The sequence below is a fragment of the Pomacea canaliculata genome, linkage group LG6 (genome assembly GCF_003073045.1).
Source record: "Pomacea canaliculata isolate SZHN2017 linkage group LG6, ASM307304v1, whole genome shotgun sequence".
NCBI lineage: Eukaryota > Metazoa > Mollusca > Gastropoda > Architaenioglossa > Ampullariidae > Pomacea > Pomacea canaliculata.
Window position 1 is genome coordinate 24,160,385 of NC_037595.1, and position 15,915 is coordinate 24,176,299.

The 15,915-nt window shown below is 40.8% G+C and overlaps 1 protein-coding gene across 1 annotated transcript; it reads right to left on the minus strand.

Moving 5' to 3' along the window:
- Positions 1–1,041: 1,041 nt before the first annotated feature.
- On the minus strand, positions 1,042–15,887 carry LOC112567198 (polycystic kidney disease protein 1-like 2). Its single transcript, XM_025243799.1, has 20 exons — positions 15,757–15,887; positions 14,619–14,677; positions 14,258–14,350; positions 13,817–13,908; positions 13,252–13,482; positions 12,807–12,974; positions 11,956–12,113; positions 11,459–11,754; positions 10,746–10,938; positions 10,083–10,344; positions 9,817–9,943; positions 8,187–8,428; positions 7,212–7,386; positions 6,677–6,944; positions 4,691–5,018; positions 4,171–4,278; positions 3,051–3,453; positions 2,381–2,530; positions 2,023–2,087; positions 1,042–1,612 (listed from the first exon to the last, which is right to left on the minus strand). The coding sequence occupies exons 1-20, from the start codon at positions 15,807–15,809 to the stop codon at positions 1,547–1,549; spliced, it is 3,537 nt and encodes a 1,178-aa protein (XP_025099584.1). The 5' UTR covers positions 15,810–15,887; the 3' UTR covers positions 1,042–1,546.
- Positions 15,888–15,915: the final 28 nt, after the last annotated feature.

The following is a 15,915-nucleotide window of genomic DNA, read 5'->3' on the forward strand; positions in this document are numbered from 1 at the left end:
CGATCTCGGTACATGTCAGCCAGTCAAATATTAAACCGTAGTTTACTGTCTTTGTCATTACTCTTCCTTGTCCTGCTTTGGAATGGGAACCCTAACACAAAAAAGAGGCAAACTTAATCTCTATCCATCGTCATTCAAGTGCGCGCTGTTTCTCGACCTCATCCTATTATTTAACATCCTGTTCAGACACCTCTACAGAGTATCAGTCTTTGTCTTTCGTAAGTGTCTGTGCTTTGCTCCCCAAAAGAATCACCAGATCGCAGTCATTAACGAGCAACAAAGAGAATCACACTCAGAGGTTTCCTGGACAGTGTTGTCGCACAAAAATAAACTTCTGACCTACGCTCCGACACGAACTTTCACGAGGATTTTAAGGCTGGTTTAGTTTGAGTGAATAGAGGGAGATGAGACATAATAAATAGAATTGGCGTGAAATACTAAGATGATGACATAATGATTAAGACGACGATGATGAGCGGATGAAGACGGTTAGCATATTACGACGACTGTGACAATGATGACGATGACATTTCTTGCTCCTTGCTTTTAATTCATCTTTAATTTATTCGCTTCTTTCTTATTTTTCAAGCGAGTGTTCGCGCACACACAACACACTTTCTCGAACACACGCGTATGCACAAAACACCTACATACACGCGCCTAAACACATACACACATGCTCCTACTTATGTATACACGCGCGCGCTCAAAAAAATATACATTAACAAAGAACATAACAGATCAACTGTTTATTAGATGAAAATAGACTGAAAATATTTTCTAAATTTACTTGTATGGATCAAAATAACCGGTTAATATCACAGATACGTTTTTAAAAATCTAGCAATTAATTTATCTCAAGCCGTTTTTACCGGGCACACGTCAGTTTTTTGGTAGCTAAAGAAGGCAAGTGTGGAGATAGGTGAAAAGTTATCTCCAGTCAAAGTTAAGTTTTCAATCTACCAATAAAATATTTTCCAAAAAAGGGTTAAAAAAAAAACGACATAATAAAAACATTCTATTGTTTGAACCTAAGGCTTCTCATTTCCTATTTTAAAACATGATTTTAGAAGCGAGAAATATGAAAAATTGCACAGAGATTATAAAAGCGAATACAGCAACTACAGAAAAATGCAGAATAATTTTCCAATGTAATGAGCATAAATCCTCTTGACATTCAGTAAGAAGGAAGAAAAGTATCTTAGGTGCTTTACATTCAGACGGTCAAAAGCAGCTTTTCAAAACTAAAAGGAATTCATCAGACTAGGGTTTAACCGAAGACACAGCAGGAGGATGTAGTTTATCACACAGCAGAAAAGCGCACGAGCAGATTCAAATGCTGACGAAAATCAGTCTTCAAGGTATTGTCGATGGTCTCCCCAAAGATGCGAAATATGTAGGTATGATATGAATGGTTTCACCAAAAAATTCAGTCTGAAAGCTGGCAAGGAAACTTTAGAAAGCTGATCTTAAGAGCAACTCTTTGTTGTTTGCGTGACAAACCTCACCAGCCCCTCATGCATCCTCTTGTAGTCTTCCTCCTCTGCTAGTAAGACTCGTATGTCTGTCGACGGAAAGAGTGGTCCTTTTTCGAACTCGGATGGTTTCTCATCTGGACAAATAGAAAGCAAAGGTAATGTGTTAAGAAATTCCCCCTCCCTTTCTCTGTGTGTGCGTACGCACGCGTGGTAATTGTGTGATAAGAGAGAGTTGATATTCTAAATCAGGGGTGGGCAATTAATTTTCCCAAGGGGCCGCATGAAAAATTGGGATGGTTTTAGAGGGCCGGACTAATATAGTTAACTCAGTTTTACCCAATACTGTATATATAATATATATATACTGGCGGGCGGGTTTCAGAGACATCTACATCACGCGGGCCGCCTTGCCCAGGTCTGTTCTAAATTATCCCAAAAGTTAGATATTTATGAATAAATTAAATGTATGTAATAGTGGTATATTTTTAAATTTTGCACAATAAGTGCACAGGTGAACCTAATCAAGCAGGATACTTTAACGCACTTTCTTGTCGCCAGGTGGATGTGTACTTCCTGCTGACTGCGCATGAGCATGCGCTTCAGCGGGACCTGCAGACACGGATCATGCTGAATGTGCTCATCTTGTCGAGATTTGTAAAAGGGTCAGAGTTAAAGAAGTTAAATTTAAACTTTTACTCCTTACTAGTCTCGTTATACACACCCTCAGCAGGTTTGTAATGTTTGTAAAATCTCCGTATCTTGTTTATGTGTCTCTTTTTTCCAAGTAGAAAAAGATAAACGTAATCATAACATGAGCACCAACGAACGCGCATGCATACTACGTGGAAGCTCACAAGTCTGAAGGGAGCGGGGAGAGAAAAAAGAGTCAGCTAGAAAGGTACCTGTTGCACTTTTGCCACGTGTAAGCCAGGCAGGGAGCAGGTCGGCGATGACGTGTGGTAGAACTTGACGAACAGGTTGGTCAGCCCATAGGGGGGCGGCACGCTGCTGACCTCTGAGCGGACAATGGTGCTGGACCCACACACGATCGCCTGCAAAGTAAGACACGACAGCTGGCCTCCTTGTTCACAAAACATTCACTAATAAATGGTGTTCATTTTCACTCAGGAGTAGCTGGTAGTAGGACAGCTGGCCTCTCCATACACGAAAGATTATTAATAAATTGTGTTCATTTTAAACTTCTTATCGAGACATCTATTGCAAATGTTCTAAAGATTGTAGGGAAGTTTTCTTGATTTTATCTGATAAAATGAATAAATTTGCTTTATGTTTCCATTCAAACTGATTTTAGGTTCTTCTTATATCCTGGATGGCTTCTTTAATTACTATTTCTGGTATCAAACGAAGAAAAAACTCTGACAACCAGACATCTGAACAGGTGTCGAATCCAAAGAGAAGTACTTGTGGTCTGAGACAAAATCTGAACCAAAACCATAGAAACTCACCACAAAGACAATGAGATCGTTACCTCTACAACACAGGATCGCACCTTCAGTAAACCCATGCAAACATTCAACAAACAAAAGGGTAGGCGGAACATGGCAAACTCACCTGGAACATTGTCATGAGGATCATAAAGACCAGGATGACATAGGAAATGAAGAAGATCCAGGCAAACATCTCTAAGTCCTCGGAGAAGGCGGTCAGCACGTTCCTGCCCAGCAGCATCTGGTACAACGCGAAGACCTGACTCCCACGGAGAGCGGAACTCGGACAAGGTGCTGGCGAAGACGAGGTAGCCGGCTGAGAGGTAGGCCATGAAGACGACGGCGAAGACGAGCGAGAAGCCGAACAGGTCCCGGCTGGAGTTGGCCAGCACAGCGGCGATCATCGTCAGTCGTCGGTTGTAGCCCAGGATGCGCAGCAGGCGGATGGTGGTGGTGAAGACGACGGAGGCCAGAGAGTAGCCATACATGTCGTCCCAGAAGGCCGTCTGGTAGAAGTCCACGTATTGCTGAGCGGAAACAAGGTGAACGAGACGAGTTAGCAAGTCCCTTTCATCTTTCTTAGCTGCTTATCTCGTGATTGCTTGTATGTTAAAAAGCACATGGACTGCCAGAAGCCTCTAATTTAAGTGAATCTTTTTACCCTCTTTCTATTTATGCACGTGCGCTCATGAAAATGAAACCGCTTCTCGACAATAATGTCCGGAGAAACCGATCGTAAACCTAGTCCACCGAACATCATAGCTTTTTATACTTTAATAATATTGAGCTTACAGCTGGACAAAATTATCTAACAAACAGCCTATTTTGTTATAAAGTGTAGAATATATCATGGCAATTGATTAAACGATGTACTAAAAACAAATATTTTAATTACGGTTTCTACTGAGAGCGTATCAATTGCTCACCACCAGAAGTCGAAACGCGTATTGTTCACATACACATATTTTCATGTTTATATATAGATATAGAAAGAGAGAGAGAGAGAGAAAGAGAAAGAAAGAGTTTAACGAGTGCATATATGAATAAGCGTAACAGTCCAGCTGGCGATTGTAAACATAATTATGTCTCGTTGTCAAGGTATCAAGTAGTGTTGAGCTTTAGTGATAACTGTCCGATTCTTAAGCAATGTTGTACTTCAATGTCATTTATATCATGAGAAAAGTATTTTGAGTACATTATCTGAGCAAAATAATACAAACGCTTATTATCACGTGGCGTATTACCTTAGAGTTATCTCGCCAGGCAGCCATGGACTCATTAACTTTCATCGTCTTGATGGCGTAGAAAGCCATAACAACATAGCATATCAGTACGATGCTGAGGTCCAGCACCTGTGTAAAAGTGAAGGTGTTGCTCAAGGCCATTTTCAACCAGAAAAAAGTTTGGAGAAAGCTTGATAACGTTTGGCAAAGTTTTTAAAAAATAGTTGTCTAAAATCTTTACAAACTTGGGCAAGCTTTTGTCCAATACTGTCGGGCTAAAACAAACATCTAGCCATTAACGATCTCTATGTAAAAGTCAAGACATAACCTGTAAGAGTATTAAATTATTCTAGAGCAGTACAGAGTGAGGTGGCGTTCTTTTCGAGGCTTTTATTTAAGCAAAATCTTTCTAGAATTAAAAAAAAATATGCATCATATGACACAAATTATATCAACAATTCTTTAACTACGTACTAATTCAGATAAACTTCAAATGAATTAAACTGACTGATGAACTGCATTAATTTACAGAAGAACTCACCTGCCAGAACTCATTGAAGAAACCGAGCTTTTGCTGTTTAATTCTGAGTGCAATCTTGATGGTAAAGATGATGACACCGATAGCAGCAATTATTTCACAGATGTACATGTAGAAACCTATAGCCTGCAGGTGTTCGTAGATGCGGAAAGTCTGTACTTTTCTCCCCAGAAAGGTTTCCCCAGTCTCGGGGAACTCGGCTGAAAGTCGCAGGTACGAGAAAAAGTTGCTATCGGGGTTGTAGAGGGAAAACTCCAGGAAGACGACACGTGTCTGTTCATCCAGCCAGTTCCTGTCTTCTAGTTCTTGCAACGTTAGAGATATCACGTCCCTATGGTCAAGAAATAAATAAACAAACAATTTTATAAATAAACTATTCTATAAATAATAATAACAAATTCAAAATTTGTAAAGCGTATACTCACACACCTGAGTAGCATGCTCTATCGCATAATAATTGATAATTGAATATAATAAATAACTGAATGAGTAAAACGACCCCCTCGCAAAAGGTAAGTGGGCATGTCAAAATACTTTCAACGTTGGAAAATAACAAATCAAGTTGTTAAATTGTGGATGGGGCATCAGTTTAAGAAACTGTAAGAGCGTGACATAATTACATCAATGACTTTATCATTAAAAACATTTTTATTTCAGACAGAAGTTACTCGGACAAACTTGATTTAGAAAATTAAATCTTGCAAGCAAAGGAAGAAGGTGAAAGGGATTAGTAGATAAATTGTCAGGAATGCAGTTGAGGTGCGTATGTGAGCAGGTCGTTAAGGTGGTCAAGGGGAGTTCACTCTAGAAACGAAAGCAGACGACATAGGCTGACATGACAACAGAAGGAAGCTGATATGTATGTTTAGAGAAGAAGTTCAGAAGTCAGCGTTTAAGACTTAATTCCTTGCCCAGCAAAAGGTAACATTCGAAAAACTATTTACTACTTGCTTTGTTCTACTCCTATATTTTATTTTTGGGTTAGTCAACGATTTAATGTGTGGAGAAATCGGTGAATCGAGAAAACGTAGTTGGCTGGTGCGTGAAATCTAGGCAGTTGAGTGTAGAGCGAACGAGAAGAAATAGTATAAAAACTAATACAGATGAATTTGTTAGGGATTATTGTTGTGGGAAGAATAAGAATTAATGCAATCGAGACACGCTTGACGCTGGCAAGAGACGCAGAAATCGTCCGAGCAGATCAACGGTAGATCCAGGAATCATCTCGTAACAAGACTTTTCTCCCCACACAGTCAATCCACCGGCCCCGCTAGCTGCCAGGAGACTACAGGCGTTTTTATTCGAAGACTTATTAGAATATTCGTGTGGAATGTTCAAGTATCAGGTTACAAGGTGTTTCCCCAGCGGACTACTTTCGGCGAGTAAGATTCAGGGCGGAAGGATACTCGTCTGGCGTATACGCAATGTAAGGGGAAGTAACCCTGTTTGTTAACGAATTCCTCCGCGCAATAACCTACGGACTGAGTACCGAGGAAAAAAACGTGTATTTTTATACGCTTGGAAAAGAAAAAGTCATTATGACTGTGACTTTGGTCCACAAGGCTTAGAACTTAGGCTTTAGGAGTGTGAATCATAGTGGGAATTTGTGTGTTAAAAGTTATTTGTTTACTTGTTGGAGACATTTATCATTATCTTATGGGGGTATACAGCATGTTCTATTCTAATTATAACGTTGTAAATATTTAACACGCAGAAAAAGGAAACAACGAAACTAAACAAAGTATATATTAAGTCAGTATTAGACCAGGACCTTTTTTCAATACTAATTACGGGAAACCCACTGGAAATTTTGTTTTATGAACACGTGTCACTGTCTGTGCATAAGTATCTATGCCTTGACGCAGTCTACTAATTCCTGACATAAATAAATATATTTATTGCGTCAGCAAATAATTAACCAGAATTTACTACTTAGAAAATTTACTAATTATGGACCATATTATGGACCTGAAAAGGAACATGTCCTACCAGTTGACGGAAAAGTCCATAACGTAGCCGCCACTGCTGTAGACGGAGTAAGTTCCCCATACAGGCAGGGAGGAGATGCCTTCAAAGCTCTGGTACATCCAGGCGACCCGGCTCAGCTTGGTATTTCTTTCTTCGTAGGAGCAAGAAGCCAGTGGTTTCCACCGTACACAGTACATCCCCGTCTCCTCCTGCCCCATGCTGTAAGGGGGGCAATACCGGCGCTTTCCGAGCAGGGACGAATAACCTCCGACTGCATTGGTTCTTTCCACTTTTGGACACAGTAAAATAGAATTTCTCAATCAATATCATTTCTTTCAAAAAAGAAAAAGAACTGAACGCGGGATCGCAAAAGGATACAGAAGGTTGGCGTGTATTAATTGACTTGATTTCCCTTTAGAATAATATCAAGAGCTAATACAGAGACGAGAAGCATACGACTTAACAATATGGGGCCGGAAGATGGATTTGATAACAATAAGGTTACAGTTCAAATACATGAAGCAAAAATATTATGTCAGTTAAACGGTTCACTCACTGAAAGGCATCCTGAGCTGACGGACCCGAACAGGACCAACCCTGAAGCTGGTGGGGTCAGAGGTGAAGACTCGTTCACGTAATTGCAGGCTGTTACCCAGGCTGTCTCTCCTAGGAAATAACACGGGCAGCATCGTCTCGTTCATCCACCTCATCACCTCTTCTCGTTTGGTGATCTAAACAGAAATTACAGATGTTAATACAGTATATGGATTCTCAGCGAAAAGTACTGTGGCCTACGCAATCCTGGGTGATTTTTCGGAGTGGCCACTTTGAAATCAATTCGGCATGACACGTTGAAGAAGGTAAGATAGGACAATGTTATCAAAATAAACAAACATAGTTTATCTTTCTTGAACGCTGAACTATTGCACAAAGTGTGTAAGTGGAATAATTGCAATAATTTTAAAATAAAATTTTCGCCCAGACGACATTTTGATAATATGTCATTCTATATCCACTTTTACGAAATCCTTTTTTTCATTTTCGGCGATGCATGTCAAACTCAAATGTCTGTTATTCTTTTTTATGACCCATCTGGACATAGTTTCCTTATACAGTTGAAGTATTTGTGATACCATGTTTCTCTGCTGTAATACAACTATTTTGTCTGGTTTAAGAAGAAAATGAAAAGCAAACGTTTTAGAGGGGTTTTGAACATGATGATCAACACTTTTGACTTTGGTGTGCTTTTCTTCGTCACATGACACAGAACTACAGTCGTTTGTAAAACTTTGAAATGTGTTATTGTGCGTTTGGTTATCTCAGTTATTTTTCTTTCAAATAAACACGCGTTCTCCCAACCAAACACATTATCACTCGCTTATCATCACGCGCACGATGTTCCAAATTATATAACCTTTTGTATGTAACAGATCCCCAACACACACGCTACTTTTCATCACTTTCCGCTCTCAGTGAAAAGTCTGATCCGTGCTCCTTGAGAAGTCATGTCTCCTGACGAAGATCAACTCACGTTTTCGAAGGGAAAAGGGGCGCCACCCGATGTCTGATACAGCAGGTTGTCCAGGTGGTCGTTCTGGGAGAAAGTGTTCTCATCCCGGTTGCCGTATGACAGGGAATAGACGGAGAAGACGAAGAAGCTGTAGAGCAGGAGGTCGAAGAAGACCCGCTGTGACTCTTGCTCGTGCAGCTGTCGCTTGCGGGACTTTGCCAGAACCTTGCGTGGCACCGGGTCAGGAGGCAGAGCTGCGGGATCTGTTGGCAAAACCAGATCAGCAGAGTGGCAAGACTACATCACACGGTTGGAGTGTGTCAGGGATGTATGTTTTGACACCGAAGCGAAAAGTATACAATGTAAGTAGCGTGTCAATAAAACCCAATGGGCTGTAGTACTCTGTGTCACAAATGGATGACATGGAATGAAAGTAGAGTAAATGGGTCAGTACGGCGTGGGTAGGACGAGCCGCACGTGTTAAATGAGTTATAAAGTAGTTGAGAAGATTCTAGAAGGGGATAGAGAGACAGTATAATTAACCGTAGCCGGCTAGCGCTTTAATTCCCAGGCGATTGCCAAGACACAAAGTGTGGGGTAGTGTAGGCTGCTTCTTCAAACAAGTCGTAGTTTTGACCCTAGGAGTAACCAACCCTAGGAGCAACTAATCCTAAGAGGAGATGCAAACCATGCCTGAAGAATTGGCAGTACAGAAAAAAGAGAGTGCGGTCACCCGTCCCCAAGAAGCGAATGTATATGCATTGAGATAATGTTCGTGTAGTTGTACGCATCTAGGACTGTAACAATTCGTCTTATCACTAATGTCCTGGCGACTGCATGAGTGCTGTGCAGGCATGTGAGCGTCTGTGACACCCAGTGAAGTATTTGGAAGGTAAGTAGTGTGGTCGGATGGTCTGTATGCACTTAGAGTGAGGCCACTAAACCTCTTGAGTGGGGTAACAATAATCCAATGAAATAAAGAATGCGACAATTACGATTCCTAGGGAGCTCAGTGGTGACATCGACCCTGCGCGTACTTTGGTATACCCCCACCACTCTTAAACGGTGTCCAATGGCAACTTTCAGGTCGAGTCAATCAGAGGAAATACGTGCTTGTGGGCACTCAGGAGAACGCTTAGGTCAAGTCCTAACCACAATCGGAAAGTTAAGTTCATATAACGGATGTATGGACGGTCAAGCCGAGCGCCAAACCCAATTGTTTATGTAAGATGTTGTGTACTTAATTACAAGACTTTTAATGTATTTTATGTATATGCCACAGCCAATGTGTTCACATTCGCTTGGCAGACAGCTGTACTCCCTAGATCCTTGGGTAGTAGTAGATGTGTGTTGTTTCGTTATTTATCTCAGGCTTAGCAGCAACAAACTTTTAGGATAGTCTTTAGAAAATATGTTTTTTTTGTGGAAGAATGTGCAGGGGACTACGTTTGTCCTACTTAGTTTTTAAGAGAGTGAGTAGCGCACACACATTACAATCTGTGAAGATGGCAAAAGTAAGTTTGTAAGTAATGGCAGATGCAAAGTGGATAGGAAAGTCACAGCATACGGCGATGAGTAGAACGAGCAGAGGAAAGAAGAAGAGACTCATATTCTAGCTGGCATGACCAGAAGCCAAGATGTCATCACTGACCTATTGCACTTGCACTGAACATGCCGACTTTCATCTGCACTTGCTCCAAAGTCACGTCCTCACTGTGGGACTGCTCTGTGTATGGGTTTTGGACGCAGTACGCTAGCAGACACGCCAGCAATATCACCTGTACAAACATGCACAATTAAACTGACACAGAATTCAGTTATTTAGTTAAAGAGTCAGAGTTGGTAAGAAAGTTTGGTTTACAAAGTCCTTTTTATCCTACGTTTGCGCAAACAGCATTATTCCATTAGTGTATCTACCTTAATAGGGTCCATGACAAATATGCTCCCGAAGAAGGAGATCACGAAGGAGGCAAGCCATTCCTCGGAAGTACTGATGCCCCACTGCATGCTGTACAGCACCAGGAAGAAGGCGCAGGTCGCTGCAGTCGCCATCAGGAGCAGCCAGCCGATGTAGCACCAGAAGTGGGGCAGTAGGTTAGTCTGAAGATTGATTCCCATAGAGTCCTCCAGGCTCTCTTCCGACTTGCTTGTGTTCTCTTTATGTTCAGGGGTTTCACACCTAGAAGATTAGTTACAAACAGAATACTTATTAGGGGCATGTGTTCTAACAGTATTTTATATTTCACAGCTTTGTACAGTGATTTGATCAAGAGGTTCAATCGTTCTCACGGTCAATGCAGTCTACTAGAACGTGTCCCTGATTGGTTAAATTAAATGTCAAAAAACTGAAGCAACCAAAAACTGATTTTAAGGTAACAACTGGTGAGTGTTCATATGAAGAAATAGCCTTTTTCAAGGAAAAATAGAAAATTTTTTGGGAGATTCAAATTCCTAGTTTTATAAGCAAAGCCAAGTCAGACATTTATGTAAATAAGAATAAGTAAAAAAGCATAATCGTACAAAGTAAAAAAAAAAAAAAAATTGAAACTTGGGTAGTCGCACTTAAGTAGTGGAACCTACACATCGGTTAGCTCGGTAACTTTTCCCTTTTGCTGTTTCTTGGCTCTCGGCCCTGACATGGGCCGATAATTGCGGAAGATGAGAACAAAAATAGTCACGGGTACAGAAGTGATGACAACAGATACAGCCGACGTCCACAAGGTTGTCAAGGAAAAGCGTAGGAAACCAACTTTTACTTCCATGCCCACGGAATCTGTGTAAAATAAAAAAAAAATACTACCCTGTTTATATAAAATAAGTTGGAGTTTTAAAATCACATCTGTCTGGTATGAAAACTACTCGAAAGAGATCAAATCTCTGCGAGGCACGCTAGGGAGGATTCATGTTATTTTTTGCGGACAGCTGAGACTGTTACATCGGAAATACAAAGTGTTTATCACATGTGTCAACCTTTTAAAGAAGAGGACACCGGTAATTTTTGCATGTAATAGTCAAGCTGCATAAACCGGTCTGGGGCAATCCACGATGTGATGACCAGAGGGAAAAGTGTCTCACAAAGGAGAGTGGACTGGCCGTCCTGTGTAAGACCTGCTTACTATTGCCCGATTGTCAAATGATGAATGAACAAACAAACAAGGTTAGGCTTAACTAAATAGTTGTAAAGTTACCAATGCATGTTAAGTAAAGGAACGTTTGAGTTGGTTCTTTGCTGTTATTTTTGCGCTTTGCTTGAATGTATTTTTGGTTGACAAGGACGGGAAGAGGCTATTTACTTAAGCTTGTTCCGGTCACCCTGTCTTCAGTCTTGTAGAACATGGCGCTGGTGATCATAGTTAGAAGCAGCAGGACTAGACAACACGAGACCCTCTGCACACGCGTGAAGGTGCTGGGCGCGGGACGCATGAAGCAGGAGAGCCACAGGTGGGTGTCGGTGATGCCGATCTTGGTGTACTCCGAGAACAGCCTGTCGAAGGACATGATCTCGTCCTGCTGGGCCAGTGGAACGAGGCGGTCTACAACACCGTTGTCCTTGTCCACGGCCAGCCATCGCTCGCAGATGAACAAGTACCTAGAAGAATGCATAGTATGCTATTTTTATGGGTTGTAGATAATAAAGGAACAATCCCTTGCCGATGAGCAAGTAACTGAAAGAAAGCTGAGCAAACATTCCAATGCATTGTGCAACGTCTGCGAGGGATCAGTTCCGCTTTGCATGATTTTATAATGTAGACTGTCAAATGGAAAGTGTTGTTGTTAATAGTTTACTGACCTCTGACCCGTGTTCAGGTCTTCAACATCCAGCCTGTTCAGAAACCAACCAGCCTGGTACCCCCCGCTGTTGTCGTGCCAGATGCGTAAGTAGTCTAGATGTCCCAGACACGTCCCCGTGGTCATGATGTACCTCATCACACTCCCAGTTTCTAGTGTCTGAGGAAGAAGAAGAAATACAAGATGAACAAGACGAAGAGGAAGATATATATAATTCTATAGAAGGCATTTTCCTGATTGGAGTCGAGCTCAACGCGCCGTGCACGAAACAGCAAACATGAACTAAAGGCTAGCTGTTTGAAGAAAGTAAGGCGTTCAACTATCAGCTTGAGGTTGTTTTCCAGTTACGCTCAACTGAAGGGAAGAGACATTGTTTTGTAAACAAGAGCAGTTCTCTGTCTCTTGCGGGTCTCTATCTCACGAAAATGTGCTGAGGCAACAGCGGTGATAGCGGCAATAGAAAGACGCTTTTAACTGGCGCTTGGAAGCTCATACCTCATGAGACCCTAACATCAAGAGCTTGTCTACACAAAAGGGTTAAACACTTACGCATGTAACTAACCACGTATTTCATAAGGCGTGACTGTAGCACTGGATAGACCGCAACAATAGGAAGATTACTTCAATAATCATAAAAAAACCTCACACGCGAGCATCTGGGTTCTAAGTCTTTAACTGCCACAGACAATCTGAAGTAATATGGAGGCAGGTCTGCGAAAATCTCTACGAAATGCATGTTGACCAACCCTAAATAATCTTCGGGCTCAAGTGTTTACAGTTTTAGGTATAAGTCGTCTGCACTCTTATGTCAAACATACAACAGGGTATCGACCTCTGTAACCTGTTACGAACCCGTTTGCCATCCGATAAGACCCTGATGCCGGAGTCCGCATGAGAGCCGCCGAGGACGAAACTGACGTTGGATTTAGTGCCAGAGCCTCGTTTTAACCCTGTGTGGACTGTCAGCAGGTACAGGTAGTTCTCTCCCGCTAGATTGTCCTTCAGGTAACCTACCAGCCACTACCGGGCAGAAAAAAAAAACAGAACACTATATAAAATGGCTGAAATGTAGAATAAGATCTCTCTTTCACACACATATACATTAGGGCACGCAACAACCATTACACCCACGCACAAAGATGGTCACACACATGCACTCCCATACACAAAGATATAAGCACAAACACAAACGCACACTCAGAAATCACAACACCCAGATACATACAGTTACATAAACACACACACAAACAATATATACACGAAGGCCGTGAAATTCCTACATTTACAAGACATTTACCTTTTCTTTGTCTTTCTTATCCTGCCGTCGGGCCCACACAACGCCCAGCACCCAGACAAGCAGAAGACCAATCAGTGTGCCGTATACAGAGGCATTGTTGGGGTCAAACTTGGAGAAAACAAGCTTGAAGTCGATAGTATTGGGCGGCACCAGGAAAGCGCTGGCAAAGGCGACACCTGGTGGATTATCACAGGTGCACACTGTCTCGGTAGCCGTAGAAGCTGAGGACATCTGAGAGACAAAAGAAAACCTCTCTTTACAAGCGCCATTAGACGACCAATCAGCTTCAGAAGGGATGATTTAAGCGGCTTAACGATTCAGATGAAACCACTTTCTTGAGGAAACTTTATAGACGATTGTACAGGGAATACACAAAGCTGTGAGTTTCAAAAGTAAATAGAAATGTTAGAAACATATTATTTCTATTAATTAATGGATCGAGTTTGAAGGCTGAAATTTACAGGTTAGGTTTATATCGCCCATATCTGCAAAAACGCAAACATTTAAGGTGGTTCTTTAACAAAAACTTCCCCTCAAAATAACAGATTTGTAACACAATGTGCACCTCGCAAGCTGGGACCCACTTGAGGTTGTTCTCATCCCAGACATGACAGCTGTCAGTAAATGACAGGTATTTGTAGGCAAATGTCTCATTACCTGAAAATAAATGATTGGGTTGTTTACATCATATCAGGGTGCACCGAAACCAAGAACACGCAAATTAAATTCCGGTTTCTTCACGTTTTCTGCAAGTAATTTTGCGATTTTATTAAAATAAATAATTTTATTCTCGTACTTTATTGATTTTTTTAAAATGGTCTAGGAATCGTTTTTGTTAAATTTGAATTACATAGTTATTATAGACATAATTCTTTTTGAATATTTGATATTCCATTAAATGGATTTACGTCAGTAAGGTAACAAGAAAGAGACTTTATTTTTATTTGTATATATGTGTGTATATATATATATATGTGAGTGTTATTCACAGTATCATCCAACGTACCTTCACCTACGTAGAAACCAACTACGGCTGCCCCAACTTTAAGGACACCAGCGGGCACAACAAATTTAAAAGTTGTCGAATTTTCAATGGAGGCTGTTGAAAAAAGTCGCAAGATATTCTTAGCTACCGTGCTCACTCTTCCAAGAAGTCAAAACGTTTACAGAAGAAAAGAAAAGAAGGAAGGAAGGAAGGAAGATAAAACACAAAAAGCAGGTGGTATTACTGAAGAAAAACGTCTTGCATTTTGCTTAGAAATGAAAATACTACATTTATTTGTGGGATCTGTGAAAACAACACCAACAGTTAGTAAGTTTGGAAATAACCCAATAAATAAACTATTGAAACTATATCGATTACTTACATAGCGCCAATTCACTTTCTGTAGATAGAATGAGTTTCCCTTCCACTGTGAAGTCATAGCTGCGAAAAGGATAAACATCAGCGCAGGCAAGTTACGAATACATGGATAAGACGTGTTACAATTACTACTTCCTTAACTAAAACCAACATGAAGCTTGGTATGGTTTGATGTGTAGTTTATTTTAGAAATCACTTACAAGTCATGTTTTGAGATCATCTTAATTAGTAGGTACATACTTTTATCGATAATGTTTATATAGTGTGTTTTTGTTTTTAATGATTAAAAATGGGTATAGGTGGTACACAAAAAAACAAAAGCAAAAACAGAACCAGACACATTCTGCTTAAAGCAATGGAGAGATCACCCTTCATATTTCTTCATTTCTATTAATTGTGTCTGTACCAACAGTAATTCCTTTTACTAAATTTGTTGTATGACTGAAAGGTCAACGTTAAATTGCTGACAGTCCAGTTGTGTCTTGTGCGTGCTTAGTACACCAGTTAAGCAAAAAAGGTAACTGAATTAACAAAAAAAAAAAAATGCGTGCAATTGCAACATGTCTATATGACAAGGAAGTATTGAATAGTAGAAACATGCAGTCAAAGTGCAAGCACTGGTCATTGTCAACATCCCAGTAATTTTATAAGCCTGGGACGACATCTAATACCGCCTTCTATGCGCTTTAATCAACTGTACTAGATTCTTCATCAAGAGTGGCAGGAAATTCCTCAAAGGACATTAAGAGGATTGGTTTAGTCCAGGAGACATTGGTGCCTTGCCTGCATTCAGGCCAAAGGTCGACAACATAATCTTAATTTTCTTTTTCACTGCTATCACTTTTCAAAATTAAAAAAAATGAGTTATGTCAGTCCAACCTCAAAGTCTTGTTGTTAAAATGATTTGTTTCAATTAAAATGGCTGATAGGGATTCATTTAATAAATAAATAATTGCTTTGATTCAATGTTATTCTTTGTGTGTTTAGCATAAAACAGTGATTGACTATACAATAGGCCTTTCCATTGTTTTCAACAGTATGCATTATGACTTCAACACTGACAGTGGGACAGTTAGGTCTGACGTCACATGTCCTCACTCCTGTAAGCCCGTTTCTGTCCATACCTAGTCAATGAGTCATACCTGTTCAGTGCAGGTGGATTAGCTGACCGGAAGTAGGCTACGACGATTCCCATTCAAGCGGAATTTGTATGTACGCCACAACGGTGGAGTAAAGGGAGGGCACTGACAGGCGATGGTACAACAAGTTGTCGAAGCCGCCGCGGGTGTCGTTGGAGAAGA

Excerpts from the sequence above, each read along its gene's own strand:
- LOC112567198 (XM_025243799.1), bottom strand. The coding sequence starts at position 15,809 with ATGGGAATCGTCGTAGCCTACTTCCGGTCAGCTAATCCACCTGCACTG. Across the intron at positions 13,909-14,257 it reads TGGTTTCTACGTAGGTGAAG|GTAATGAGACATTTGCCTAC; the intron begins GTACGTTGGATG and ends ATTTATTTTCAG. Across the intron at positions 3,454-4,170 it reads CCTGGCGAGATAACTCTAAG|CAATACGTGGACTTCTACCA; the intron begins GTAATACGCCAC and ends GTTTCCGCTCAG.